The 14,416-nt window shown below is 46.0% G+C and overlaps 1 protein-coding gene across 3 annotated transcripts in view; it reads left to right on the plus strand.

Moving 5' to 3' along the window:
• The window catches only part of MAD1L1 (mitotic arrest deficient 1 like 1), a 1,000,553-nt gene extending 986,962 nt beyond the window's left edge, over positions 1–13,591 (plus strand). For all 3 annotated transcript variants that reach the window (XM_033963126.1, XM_033963127.1, XM_033963125.1), the window contains exon 18: positions 12,779–13,591. In XM_033963126.1, the coding sequence (XP_033819017.1) occupies positions 12,779–12,937 (159 nt within the window). In that variant the 3' untranslated portion in view covers positions 12,938–13,591. The remainder of the gene's footprint in view (positions 1–12,778) is intronic.
• Positions 13,592–14,416: the final 825 nt, after the last annotated feature.

Here is a 14,416-nt window from a genome sequence, read left to right on the forward strand (position 1 = left end):
AGTCTGGAAACTTCTGGGTGTTTTCTTATGACATGGTCTGGCCAATGTTAGAGAAACAGTCCTGCACTTGCTGGACTTTGGTCTGATCAGCATGGCATGTTACATGTTCTTAGGTTTTTCCTCTAATGGAAATTTAATTCACATTGAAGGGAGGCATTATGATAACTGGGAACTAGGCAAGTGGCAATCTACCGTATTTTCACGCATATAACGCGCGCGTTATACACGATTTTACAAACCGTGCGCGTTATACATGTGAGCGTGTTTTACAACTTTTTTTTTTCAATCCGATCTGGCATCCCCCCTGCGAACCGGCATCCCCCCCCCCGCTCGTGTCACCCCCCTTCCCCCGCGATCCTACATCCCCCCCAGCACCGCAAAACATCTCTTACCCGATTGGGCACCAGCACCAATGCACAGGATGTGCCAGTGCCTGAAGATCCTCCCTCGTTGGTTTGGGCTGGGCTGGGCGGTGCGGTGCGGGAGAGATCCTCCTTCTTCCTGCGCCGGGCTGGACTAGGCTTTGAGCATTTGTGCATGCTCAAAGCCTTCTGGTCTCGCTCTCTCCGCTCGGTGCTGGGGGGGTGTAGGATCGCGGGGGAGGGGGGGGGTGACACGAGCGGGGGGGGGGGGATGCCGGTTCGCAGGGGGGATGCCGGATCGGATTGAAAAAAAAAAGTTGTAAAACGCGGGTAAGCGAGCGGGGGGGAGGATGCCAGTTCGGAGTAGGCGGGAGAAGGTTTTAGCATGCACGGTATCCGCATGTGCGCGCTATATTAAATTTTTTTACATAAATTTGTGTTCCCCGCGCGCTATACCCGTGTGCGCGTTTTACACGGGTGCACGGTATATGGGTGAAAATACGGTAGTTTGAGGAACAATTCCTTTAATATATGAAAATGTAAATAAGACCTTTATCTGATGTGCTTTGTAAAGGACAGTTAAGCAAATTAAATATTGACAATTGTTAAGGCAATTTTATAACAAGGCACCTACCAAAAATCTTAACTAGGGCACCTTTTTTAAGCATATTTTCTACAGCAAAGTAGGCACCTTTCTCTCTTTAGAAAATACTACTTTAAGTTGCTGATTTAAGCTGTGATCACTTAGGGCTGATGGAAATGTCCCCTTCTACAAAAAAAACTGCACTGGCTGCCTATGGAGGCGAGGATTATCTTCAAATTTGCTTGCCTCTGCTTCAAAACCCTAACAGGCTCGTCTCCAATCTACCTATCAGATCACTTTGTCCGTCCTGGCCCCACCCGCACACGAAACGCCCAATTGTTTGCCTTCCCATCCCTAAAGAGCTGCATCTACAAGAGATTCCTTGACAGATCCCTGGCGTTCCAGGCATGCAAATGGAACAAATGTCTATCCTCTCTCATCTCTAATTCTCCCTCCTACCAAACTTTCAGGAAGTCAATCAAAACTTATCTCTTTGACAAATATCTCTGACTCCCGCCCTCCTTGTAACTCTACTTTTAACTATGCCTTGTACCTCCCACCTTCCTGCACCTCCCACCTACCTGCCTCCTCCCTACCTGCACCCGACTTCCTAAGCCACGCCAATTGACTTGTTTATAACCTCTCTATCTCCTTCTTGCCTGCTCCCGACTTGCTAAGTTATATTGATTGATTGACTTATCTGTAAATTTCGCTGTAGATGTACAGTCTCTTGTCATGTAAACCGCTCTGAACTATTCTGGTACTGCGGTATACAAAAATAAAGTTTTTATTATTACTAGCTATTAGCAAATTATACGTAAATCACCTACATGCCCCCAAATACCACCCGTGTACAGACTAACTGTCAAATTATAACATATGTACTTTTACGTGAGTCAGTATTTTATTGTTTATACACATATGCGATGATTAATGCATGTAAGTGACCAACATTTAGGCCAGGGGTAGGGAACTCCGGTCCTCGAGAGCCGTATTCCAGTTGGGTTTTCAGGATTTCCCCAATGAAAATGCATGAGATCTATTTGCATGCACTGCTTTCAATGCATATGCATTGGGGAAATCCTGAAAACCCGACTGGAATACGGCTCTCGAGGACCGGAGTTCCCTACCCCTGATTTAGGCAGACTCCCTTTCAAAGCACAGATGTTGTTTGAAAATGATTTGGATGACCTGATGGCCAGTGTGGCAGATCACTGGCCCAAATCTCTGCCTCACAGCAGACTATGAGCCTCTAGTGCAGGGAAGCCCAAGTCCGGTCCTTGAGATCTACTGGCAGGCCAGGTTTTCAGGATATCCACAATGAATATGCATGAGAGAGATTTGCATACCAAGAAGGCAGTGCAGGCAAATCTTTCTCATGCATATTCATTGTGGATATCCTGAAAACCTGGCCTGCCAGTAAATCTTGAGGACCGGACTTGGGCAGCCCTGCTCTAGTGGTTCTGGGCCAGGGGTAGGGAACTCCTCGAGAGTCGTATTCCAGTTGGGTTTTCAGGATTTCCCCAATGAATATGCATGAGATCTATTTGCATGCACTGCTTTCAATGCATATTCATTGGGGAAATCCTGAAAATCCGACTGGATTATGGCTCTCGAGGACCAGAGTTCCCTACCCCTGTTCTGAGCGGTCTAATGTTTGTAATTCCAAGTGCTTTTGACAATATTCAGGAGGAGACTCAGCGCAGAGATTCTATCAGGAATCATGGCAGAGATTCACAGGACCTAGGCAACACCAAGCCTCCGATTCTCTTTCTGTTTCTACCTCCAAGTATGCACTATGATACCAGGGCCAAAGCCTTCCTCATGAGGATAGATGGAAGGCTTTGGCATATCAGAGGTCTGGGCACAGATCTTGTTAGACCGCTGTGTGCTGGAGATCCTTCGGGGAGGGTACAAGCTCAAGTTTGCCCATCCCTTAACAAACTAGTTTGTGGACTCCCCAGTGGGGCACCCAGAAAAGGCATGCAGAGTCTTAGCAACAGTACAGAGACTTGTAGAAATTCAGGCCATAGAACCAGTGCTGCCAGAAGAATCGGGCTTGAGCAGATTCTCCATATACTTCATAGTGCACAAGACAGGCTCAGAAGATTGGAGACCCAGCCTAGATCTCGCACATGTCAACGAGGCCCTGAAGATTCCATACTTTCGCATGGAGACAGTGCAGTCAGTAAATGCTGTGGTAGCTCCGGGAAAATTTCTAGCTTCCCTAAACTTGACGGAAGCCTACCTGCACATTCTTATGTTTCATGAGCTCAAGAGGGTCCCTGAGAGTCCAAGTACTAGAGAGCATTATCAGTTCTTGGCATTCCCTGTTGGTCTGGCAATAGCAACCTGCACTTTCACCAAGGTGATAGTGGTGGTACATCTCTGAAGGTCAGGATTGCAAGTGCATTTATACCTGGATGACTGGTTGACCAGAGCTCCATCATTCTTGGAAGGAGAACAGGTAATGATTTAAGTGGTCCAGGTCTTTCAGAGCCTGGGCTAGATTGTAAATTGTCTAAAAAGCCAACTGGTTCCATCCTAATTGCTGGAATACCTGGGAGCTCTATTCAGCATGGTGGAAAGCCATGCCTCTCTTCCAGAGGTACACGGATGGAGATTTTGCACTCAGATTTCAGACATGATGACCAAGTGCTAGGCTCCATGGCAGCCACAATAGATGCGGTTCTGTGAACGAAGGCTCACATGTAGCCGGCCTCTCCAGAGCACACTGCTATTGCGGTGATCCCCACAAACTCCCAGCAAATGACATCTGGATTCCCACAGCAATGTGAGTTAGTAGCTTCATCCGTAATCATTATAAAAGTATCATGGGTGATTCTTCGAATGGATGCCAGCCTGCGAGGCCACTGCAGTGGTCGTCCAGTCCAGAGGAAGTGTCAGCCTCTCAGAGAAACTGTTACATCAACAGAATAGAGCTTTGGGCCATTCGGTTGGCATTGCAGAAGCTGGAGAAGATTCTGGAAGGATAGGCTGTCCAAGTCTTCTTGGACAAGGCTACAGCAGTGGGGAATGTCAATTGCCAAGGAGGCTCCAAGAGTGTGCAGCTGAGCCTGAAGGTCCACTTATTGTCCTGGTGGTAAGAGATACTCCTACAGTCAATTTCCGTGGCACACTTAGCAAGGGTGGACAATGTCCAGTATCCAGGCCGATTACTTCAGCAGGTAGACCTTCCTTCACCCTCCCCCTAACAATCATAAGATTGAGTTACAAAAATGCATCGTCAAGTCCTTGACTTAATTCTTATTTTAAACCGCACAGATTCCTTGTTGAGAATTGCGGTATATAAGACACTATATTGTATTGTATTGCACTGTCAGCCACCGAAAAAAATGTTTTCCTGAATCCATAGTTTTTTGCATTGATCAATTAGGTATTGTTTCACTTAGGCTTGAGCCCCTGAGGTTCTCTAGCTGTCGCACAAGAGTTTGTCAAGAAAACTGCTGCTTTCAACTAGTAGAGGAATTTTTAATGTGTGGCATTTGTCCAGACAATTATCATTTCTAAAATAGATTTTAGATGCGAGCCGCCCCTTTAACAAAGCCTTGAATTTTTTGTGTGTAGCTTATTTATCCGTAAGCCTGCAGTAATTTTAGGAACATCAGTTTTCTTCCTCCCTCAGTGTACTGTGGGAGTTGCAGACTATGAAGAATTAAAACGGAAGAGGGTTGAGTGGTTTCTCCTCGTTCTGCCAGATACCCTCCCAGCAGTATTCTGCATAATTTCCCTGTGCCTGATTTGGTTCTTAGTTCACATTTTTATAAGTTAAACAAAAGATGCTTTTGGGAACTGTAGGGAATATTTCCATGCATTTGCTTGCTCTCGTTCACACCTGCAAACATGGTGACAAACGCAAGATCAGATGCCTCACTTGACTTATTGATGACAGGGTTTTAAAGAGGAAGCAAACTGAAAAATATATATACTGTAGTTGGTCTTTCTGCACCTGTTCCACTTTTTTTTTTTTGCTACAACTACAGGTGTGTTTTCCAAATTTCCTCCCTTCTTATCCCATTTTAGCAGTTGAAAATTCACATGATCCCTCTCACCCCCAAGAAGGTAAGGACATCAAATTATTAAAATGATGTATTCATGTACACCGCCTTGGAATAAGGCAGTTTATACATTTTGAAGAATTGAAATTATTACTCAAATGACATTGTGTTTCTTGAGGTTTCAATAACATAGAAATATGTAAACTTTGTTTTTAAAGCAATCATTTTCTGATATATTCACTATGTTTTGAAATTTGTGAGCCTGCCAGTTAGAGGAAGTAGCTGAGGAGTTGGGAGATGGGAATTGTGCACAAATGTAGCTGAGACCTGTTTCTGTGCTTGCATGAATGCAAGTTGTGTGTATAGGACTGACTGAGTAGATTGGGTGGATTTGTGTGGTTCCATGTAATGCATGTGATTACAGGGCAGACTGGATGGACCATTCAGGTCTTTATTTGCTGTCATTTACTATTTTACTATGTAAATGGATTTGGACATGTGTGTGAGCAATTGCATGGATAACAAGTGACTGGGTATGACTTTTTTGAGTGGACTTGGGTATAAGTCACCACATTCTCTTTCATTTCTTCTCAAACTCTCTTCCATGGCCCCATCCACTTATCCATACACTTGCCCTTTCTTACCCATCCATCACGAGACATCCCTCTTTCACAATACCTTGACCGAACCTCTCCTCCCCCCTCAAACTGAACCACTCATTTACTGCCCCTCCCCAAATCTTCCAAGATCGATCAACTTACTGCTAGTAGCTGAAGTAAACTTTGTAGGAAGCAGGTGGCGAAGAGGAAGGACCAAACAGTATGTTGTTGAGGTAACAGAAACTAGACTGGCAACAGGAAGCAGAGAGGGACAAGAAATGATATCTTGAGTGGTGGCCGTGATTGGAAGTGGAAGTAGATAATGGTGTTTAACTGGTCAATCAGACGTGTGCATCTGGTAGCCCTATAGAAATAATGAATAGTAGTAGTAGGTTGAGGGTGTTGGTCACTGCTGAAGAGCGGGACTAGATATAGGCTAGGAATTAGAGAATGACACGGGGATAAATTGGTCCCCGTCCCTGCGAGTTTTGTCGTTGCCACTGCCCCGTTTCTGTAAGATCAGCCTTAACCACGCAAGCCTCGGACACTTATGATTTTAAAGTGTTTCAAGCTTGTGCAGATAAGGACGGAGCTTAGGCATTGGTGGAATGAGGCATTATGACATCACAATCTGAGCACTAGATTGTTGCTACTTGTGATTTTAAAGTGATTGAGGCTTGTGCAGATAAGGATGGAGCTTAGGCATTGGTGGAATGAGGCATTATGACATCACAATCTGAGCACTAGATTGTTGCTACTTATGATTTAAAAGTGTTTGAGGCTTGTGCAGATGAGGCATTATGACATCACAATCTGAGCACTAGATTGTTGCTACTTGTGATTTTAAAGTGTTTGAGGCTTGTGCAGATAAGGACGGAGCTTAGGCATTGGTGGAATGAGGCATTATGACATCACAATCTGAGCACTAGATTGTTGCTACTTGTGATTTTAAAGTGATTGAGGCTTGTGCAGATAAGGATGGAGCTTAGGCATTGGTGGAATGAGACATTATGACATCACAATCTGAGCACTAGATTGTTGCTACTTATGATTTAAAAGTGTTTGAGGCTTGTGCAGATGAGGCATTATGACATCACAATCTGAGCACTAGATTGTTGCTACTTGTGATTTGAAAGTGTTTTGAGGCTTGTGCAGATGAGGACGGAGCTTAGGCATTGGTGGAATGAGGCATTATGACATCACAATCTGAGCACTAGATTGTTGCTACTTGTGATTTTAAAGTGATTGAGGCTTGTGCAGATAAGGATGGAGCTTAGGCATTGGTGGAATGAGACATTATGACATCACAATCTGAGCACTAGATTGTTGCTATTTGTGATTTGAAAGTGTTTTGAGGCTTGTGCAGATGAGGACAGAGCTTAGGCATTGGTAGAATGAGGCATTATGACATCACATTCTCAGCTCTAGAATATTGCTATTTAGGATTTTAAAGTGTTTCAAGCTTGTGCAGATGAAGACGGAGCTTGCAGGGACAGGAAAAAAAACTCGCCAGGATGGGAAAATGAGTTCCTGCGGGGACATGGAAAAATTTGTCCCCGTGTCCCCCCCCCTCCTCTCTTTGATCTGCTGAGCAACTAGCAGCAGACACAATGAAGAGGAGGGCGGAACCACCTTCTGATCTGCCCTCTCCACACGTATAGCTGAAAGGAAAGCCCTGTTGTCTGTGTGCATCCCCATTCTCACATGTGCCGTGTGGAGGTGTTCGAATGCCTGCGTCATTTTGCAACCCCATTCGGAATTGTGACCAACAGATCGAGAATCATTGCACTATAGGCATGACCACTGCACTGCCTGCAGCTGCGTTTTCTTTCTACATCATGGCCAGTTCATGAAGTAAAGGATGCTCTTCCGTGTGTATTCTTAACAGGCGTGTTATTAATTAGATTTTGTAAAGAGCTGACAGCGTTCATTGTTGCAGAAGGTGGTGACAGATATGAAATGTACTTAACGCAGTTTATGCAAATCACCTACACACTGAGGGTGGGAATGAGTTCTCTGCTGGGAGAATCTGGCAGAGGGATGGCAAATAAATGATGCCAAGATAATGGATGCTGATGGTTAATTACAGGTGGCATGGATGGGGAGGAGTCGTCATCATGGTATGGTAGAAGGATGCATCATTGAGGAAGTAGGAGCAGCTGTTAAACAAATCTATCAAAGCAATGCTACATCACCCTTCTTTAATGCCACTCGGCCTTCAAACTCCTTAACCTTCCCTGCTGATACTTGGCTTTGAAGAAGAGCTTTTAAAAATTTGGAAACCACCACAGTGCAGGGGCGTAACTACAGGTTGGACAAGGCCTACCTACTTTGGGCTTAAGCCCAGCGAGTAATGGCATGCCCCTTACTGTAGCTGGTAGATATTCCCAAGCCCTGACAGCTGAAGACCACCTCCCGTCCTCGGTAGGCACCCAGCAGTCTAGAATGCCTTGCTGCCAAGCTACAGTAGTTAGCTGGCTCAGTAGCAATATTCCTGAGCCCAGGCAGGCACCTAGCATGCTCATTTTTCTCATAGGTGAAATTAGAAGAGGGGGGTTCCGGCAGGAGGAGTTGGGCACCCTCCTGCCAGCGATTACGAGTTTGGGGGGGGGTTCCGGGGTTCCAGCAGGAGGAGTTGGGCACCCTCCTGCCGGCGATTACGTGTTTGGGGGGGGGGGGTTCCGGGGTTCCGGCAGGAGGAGTTGGGCACCCTCCTGCCGGCGATTACGAGTTTGGGGGGGTTCCGGGGTTCCAGCAGGAGGAGTTGGGCACCCTCCTGCCAGCGATTACGAGTTTGGGGGGGTTGCGGGGTTCCGGCAGGAGGAGTTGGGCACCCTCCTGCCGGCGATTACGAGTTGGGGGGGGTTTCAGGGTTCCGGCAGGAGGAGTTGGGCACCCTCCTGCCAGCGATTACGAGTTTGGGGGGGGTTCCGGGGTTCCAGCAGGAGGAGTTGGGCACCCTCCTGCCGGCGATTACGTGTTTGGGGGGGTTCCGGGGTTCCAGCAGGAGGAGTTGGGCACCCTCCTGCCGGCGATTACGAGTTGTGGGGGGTTTCGGGGTTCCGGCAGGAGGAGTTGGGCACCCTCCTGCCGGTGATTACGTGTTTGGGGGGGGGGGGTTCCGGCAGGAGGAGTTGGGCACCCTCCTGCCGGCGATTACGAGTTTGGAGGGGGGGTGTTCCGGCAGGAGCAGTTCGGCACCCTCCTGCCGGTGATCAGACAGGCAGCCGCGGCCGCTATACTTATTGCGGCAGGGAGATCTCTTGCCGCAAAAGTATAGCGGCCGCGTCTACTTGCAATGTAGACCAGTATTTTGCTGGCCTACATTTTAAGCGTCTCTTCCTCTACTAGGGAGACACGTAGGCGAGCTTAGGCGTCTTGCGGGCCTCCCTAGGCTCTCGGAGGCGCCTTCAATATAGGCGGCCTGCCTGGGGAGCATTTTTTTTTTTTTAAACGTGCATCCCGATTGGTTGATTAGACAGCTGTAGGACGCCTACAGCTGCCTAAAATCGGGACGGCACTTTTCAGAATCGGGGCCTTCATGTCCACCCATTCTGCTCCTAGTCTCACACAAAATGGGCTACTATCACGGTGTAAAAAATATGAAAACAGAGAGCCTTTTCGAGGCACATATGGAAGAGTGAGGGAATTGTTTCAAGTTTTGTTTTGGACTTTTTCTTTGAATCTTCATTTCTCTGCCAGATTTTCTAGTTACTTGTCCACTTATTTATTCATTCAATTTTCTATCCCGTTCTCCCAGGGGAGCTCAGAACAGTTTCCATGAATTTACTCAGGTACTCAAGCATTTTCCCCTGTCTGTCCTGGTGGGCTCACAATCGACCTAATGTACCTGGGGCAATGGGGGGATTTGCCCAGGGTCACAAGGAGCAGCGTCGGTTTGAACCCACAACCCCAGGGTGCTGAGGCTGTAGCTTTAACCACTGCGCCACGCTAGAAATCAAAATGTAGTAAAGATGAGCTGAGTATAGGACAGTTGAGCCATTGTGACATCACTGAGGAGGTTGGCTCTTAGGCATTGGTGGAATGAAGCATTATGATGTCACAATACCAGCTCTGGTTATCAGAGGCTGAAACTTGTCACAGTATCTATGTATTCAGTTTTCTATATTCTCCCAGGTTTACATGAATTTATTCAGGTACTCGAGCATTTTTCCCTGTCTGTCCCAGCAGGCTCACACTCTATCTAATGTGCCTGGGCCAATGGGGAGATTAAGTGACTTGCCCAGGGTTTGAACTCACAAACTCAGGGTCCTGAGACTTCAGCTTTAAGCACTGTGCCACCCTCTCGCATATTTCGGGAAAGAAGAGCTGGCTCAGGACATTCTCCCGCGTTTCAGGTGTTCATTTTGTTCATACCCAGCATGCAGGGCACTATTAACGCTGCTGAATGGTTCTGGAATGCTTCCTTTTCTTTACAAAGCATTTGTAGCATAGGTCGTCACAGTCAATGTGGCTCATTGAGTGCACCTGGTTTAAGAGGGCAAGTAAGTGCCTGCTTAAGTGCTATTTTGTAAAAAGACACTGGTGTCTTGATGTAAAAGGGAGAAATCTGGCCTGACCTGTTAGAGCAGGGCTAAGTGACCATGCCTGCATAGCACGCGTAGAAGCAGTGGCGCAGGGGTTAAAGCTACAGCCTCAGCACCCTGGGGTTGTGGGTTCAAACCCACGCTGCTCCTTGTGACCCTGGCCAATCCACTTAATCCCCTCATTGCCCCAGGTACATTAGAGAGATTGTGAGCCCACCGGGACAGACAGGGAAAAATGCTTAAGAACCTGAATAAATTCATGTAAACCTGGGAGAACAATATAGAAAATTGAATACATAGATAGTGTGACAAGTTTCGGCCTTTGATAACCAGAACTGGTAGTGTGACATCATAATGCCTCATTCCACCAATAAGAGCCAACCTCATCAGTGATGTCACAATGGCTTGATTGTCCTAGATTTGGCTCACTTTGACTACATTTTGATTTCTAGAGTGGTGCAGTGGTTAAAGCTATAGCTTCAACACCCTGAGGTTGTAGGTTCAAACCCCCACTGCTCCCTGTGACCCTGGGCAAGTCACTTAATCCCCCCATTGCCCCAGGGACATTCGATAGATTGTGAGCCCGCCAGGACAGATAGGGAAAAACGCTTGAGTGCCTGAATAAATTCATGTAAACCATTCTGAGCTTCCCTGGGAGAAAATTGAATGAATAAATAAAATCATATTATCTAATCTATGCATCTGCTTGCAAACTCAACTCGTGCTCTGCTCCAACTCCACTCTGAAGTTTCCTTTTCAGTTTATTTTTGATATACTGCCTATCATAAATGTCTAAGTAGATTACAGATAGGAAGAAAGTATAATCATGACATTGTGCATGTATAAATTAGTGCTTTACCTGCAAAAATGATTTCTTTCCTGAGATTTATTAACTGCCTTTATGAAGAGGTTCAGCCAAGGCATTGTACAGAAGGTGCAGTTATGAGATTACCCTCTCAGGAGGCAAGTCTATAACTTGGTGCGCATTGAATGCCAGTTCTATGATGGCATCCTGGCAATTAGAGGGTAAATCTGCTCTGGCAGGTTGAACATTAGGTGCAGGGCAGGATTAACCAAGTAGGCACGTGCCTAGGGTCCGAAATGGTCAGGGGGGCCCGATGAAGGAGGGCATCAACATTGTTTTTTCCAAACGGCGATGGGTCCCTCCAGCATCGATCGGCAACGCGAGCGAGCTCCCCCCCCCCCCGATCAGCAACGCGGCCCTCCCCACATCGACAGAAAGTAAGACAAGCAAGCAACGCGGGTAAGAAAGGCAACAGGAACTGTAATTTTGCAAGCGGTGCTGCTTGCCCAAAGCTTCCCTCTGACGCAGCTTCCTGTTTCCGCCTGGGCGCATGGTGGGGTGGGGGGCGGGGCAGGGGGGGCTCAGTGTACTTGTGTGCCTAGGGGCCCTCGACGAATTAATCCTGCCCTGATTAGGTGTGACCATTTTTTCCCGGTTAATGGCTGGCGCCCCTGCAACTGATAGTGTTCCGTAAGTTGTGTATGTCACATGAGAAAATAAATGCTCACGAGTCGAGTCTCTTTCATTTGAAAGGAAGCTCTGTAATGAAAGGGTACGGGATGAAGTTAAGAGGTGGCAGGCTCCAGAGCCATCTAAGGAAATATTTTTTTACAGAAAGGGTGGTAGATGCGTGGGATAGGCACTTGGGATCTCTTAGAGCAGGGGTGTCAAAGTCCCTCCTCGAGGGCCGCAATCCAGTCGGATTTTCAGGATTTCCCCAATGAATATGCACGCGATCTATTAGCATACAATGAAAGCAGTGCATGCAAATAGATCTCATGCATATTCATTGGGGAAATCCTGAAAACCCGACTGGATTGCGGCCCTCGAGGAGGGACTTTGACACCCCTGTCTTAGAGAGAGGAAGAGAGCATGGTTACTGTGGATGGGCAGACCGGATGGGCCATTTGGCCTTTTTCTGCCATGTTTCTATGTTTCACTCTTTTTTTTTCCTTTCTGATTCAGTTCTTATTGACACACCTATGCTAGAGAGCACATTGATAATTTCTGTGTGCTTGAAAGGGCCTAAGACTAGGGAACTCCATGTCATAAAGTACAGCTTGAGCCAGTCCTGGTTTCACGATCAGTGCTTATAATGTTGCTTTTGGTATGGATCTGCCTGGTTACCTTTAACCTTGTATCACAGTTCGTCAGACACTGTTCATGGCGACTAGATTGCTAGGGTGATCTCTCATTTTTGTGCTTATTTCCGATCTTGCTGTTGTCCTCAGCCTGTTCTGCCTTTAAATATGGTGACGGGGTGGCCGGTTAATTGCTGATTCTGTGTTTTTGCCCTTAACGTCTAATCATTTTTCAGCCCTTTTGGATTTAACAGACTCTTCTTTCTGATGTATTATTCCTATGAAGGTTACACAAGGGGTGGTTGTTTTGAGGTTTTGAAAATGCAGAACGTAGTAACAGTCCAATTAAATGATATGTACAACACCTGCTTTGCAGCAGATAACGTGCCCGTGATTAGAATAGGATCCACAGGCACGAAAGGAGACTCCTTAATGAGGCAGCTCAGATTGTTCAGAATACTGGAATAAAACAGGAAACTAAAGTATTGACGGTTTTCTTTTTCCTCTCTCCATTTCCCCTTTTCTTGCCTATTCTCCTCTCCTCCCTCATTTCTCTTCCCAGGCCTCTAACTCATCTGGTGGGAAAATGCAGCTTTTAGAAACCAGTTTCTCTCTGACCGTCCGTGACTTTGTTGATCTTCACCTGCATCATCAGAACAGTATCCCAGCATTCCTTAGTGCTGTGACTTTGGACCTCTTCAGTCGCCAGACCTTTGCCTAAACGTCACTCCTCTACAAGTGCTGTGACATGTATTCTTCGTAATCCAAGCGAAGATGATTCCACCTGTACCTTCTGAATTGATTGTGAAGCCTTTGCCTACTTTTTACTTTCTTGTTTTATTGCAGCCATATTCTTTAAGTGTAAAGGATGGGAAACTGTCCTGTATAGCACAGCCAAAAAAGATTCTCTATATGAATGAGCTGGTTCTCCCGGTCCTTATTGTGAATTGGAGAAAGTGTGCAGATGTTGCATCTTACAGAAGATTGAAGTTTGATTGTAGAATGAATAGTGTGGTAATCTGCTCCAAAGAGCTTCTCCAGCCCAGTTTTCGTCTAGACGTGAACTCCCTTCCCCTAAGTAAGGATATGAATTTCTGCAGTCACAAATCTAGTATGCCTAAATTAACTGTCACTTTTAAAACTTAGAAAATTTTTTTTAAACATAATACGATGTAATAAATGTAACATCCCAATTTTTACATAGCCAGATTTGAACTTGTTTGAACTTGCACTCAATGAAAGTTACCTTAAGTACTATATATATATATATATATATACAGTGTTCCCCCGGTCGTTTGCAATCGGTGGTCCCGATCATTCGTGGTATTTTCCGACCACGAACCGCCAGCAAGGAGAAGGCAGGAGAAAGCAGCCAGAGCGCAGGAAATCACTCGCTGTATGCTCCGACCACCTCTTCCTGCACTAAGTCAGGCCTTATCCAATCAGGAGCTGCTTTGACACGCAGTTCCTGATTGGTAAGGCCCGACTTAGTGCAGGAAGAGGTGATCGAAGCATACAGCGAATGATATCCTGCACTTGACGGCGCTCTGGCTGCTCTCTCCTGCCTCTACCGCTGCCCTCTCCAGTCTCCCCCATAAAAAAATGTATTTGCGTTTTTTAAAGATTTGCGGGGGTTCCTGGAATGGAGCCCCCGTGAATATCTGGGGAGTACTGTATAGCATAAATTCAAGAGAAAGATTCAGTATAATGGGACTCACCCTAAGATGAAATACGTCCTCGCAAAATCTTGTGAATTGTGCCCACATGCGAAAGTAACACTAGTCCGCCACTACATCATATCACTCTCTATAAGGAAGTTCTGAACGTGCCATAAAGTAATATATTTCCCATAAAGTACTGTTGTATGTAATCAATTGGTTAGGAGAGCGAAATCATAAGCTGAAAACCTAAAAGGGTCCACCAATCGTGAATATACCACTTTCATACAAAGAGGTGCTAAGTAATCTACACAGATCGCTAAGCTGTTTATCTTCCAGCGTGGTTTGAAACTACCAATCAGAGTGCTCCATTTTGTTTCTTCTTCAGGCGTAGAAAACAGTCCCACGACCAAAAAGACTGGTTCAATTCATCACCGGATTCAAAAATACCTCACGTTTTTTGTAATTCCAACCACAATAGTGACAGTTTCTCTGAATGTTTTTCAGCAATTGGTTACATACAACAGGACTTTATGACACAT

Source organism: Geotrypetes seraphini, chromosome 11 (genome assembly GCF_902459505.1).
Source record: "Geotrypetes seraphini chromosome 11, aGeoSer1.1, whole genome shotgun sequence".
NCBI lineage: Eukaryota > Metazoa > Chordata > Amphibia > Gymnophiona > Dermophiidae > Geotrypetes > Geotrypetes seraphini.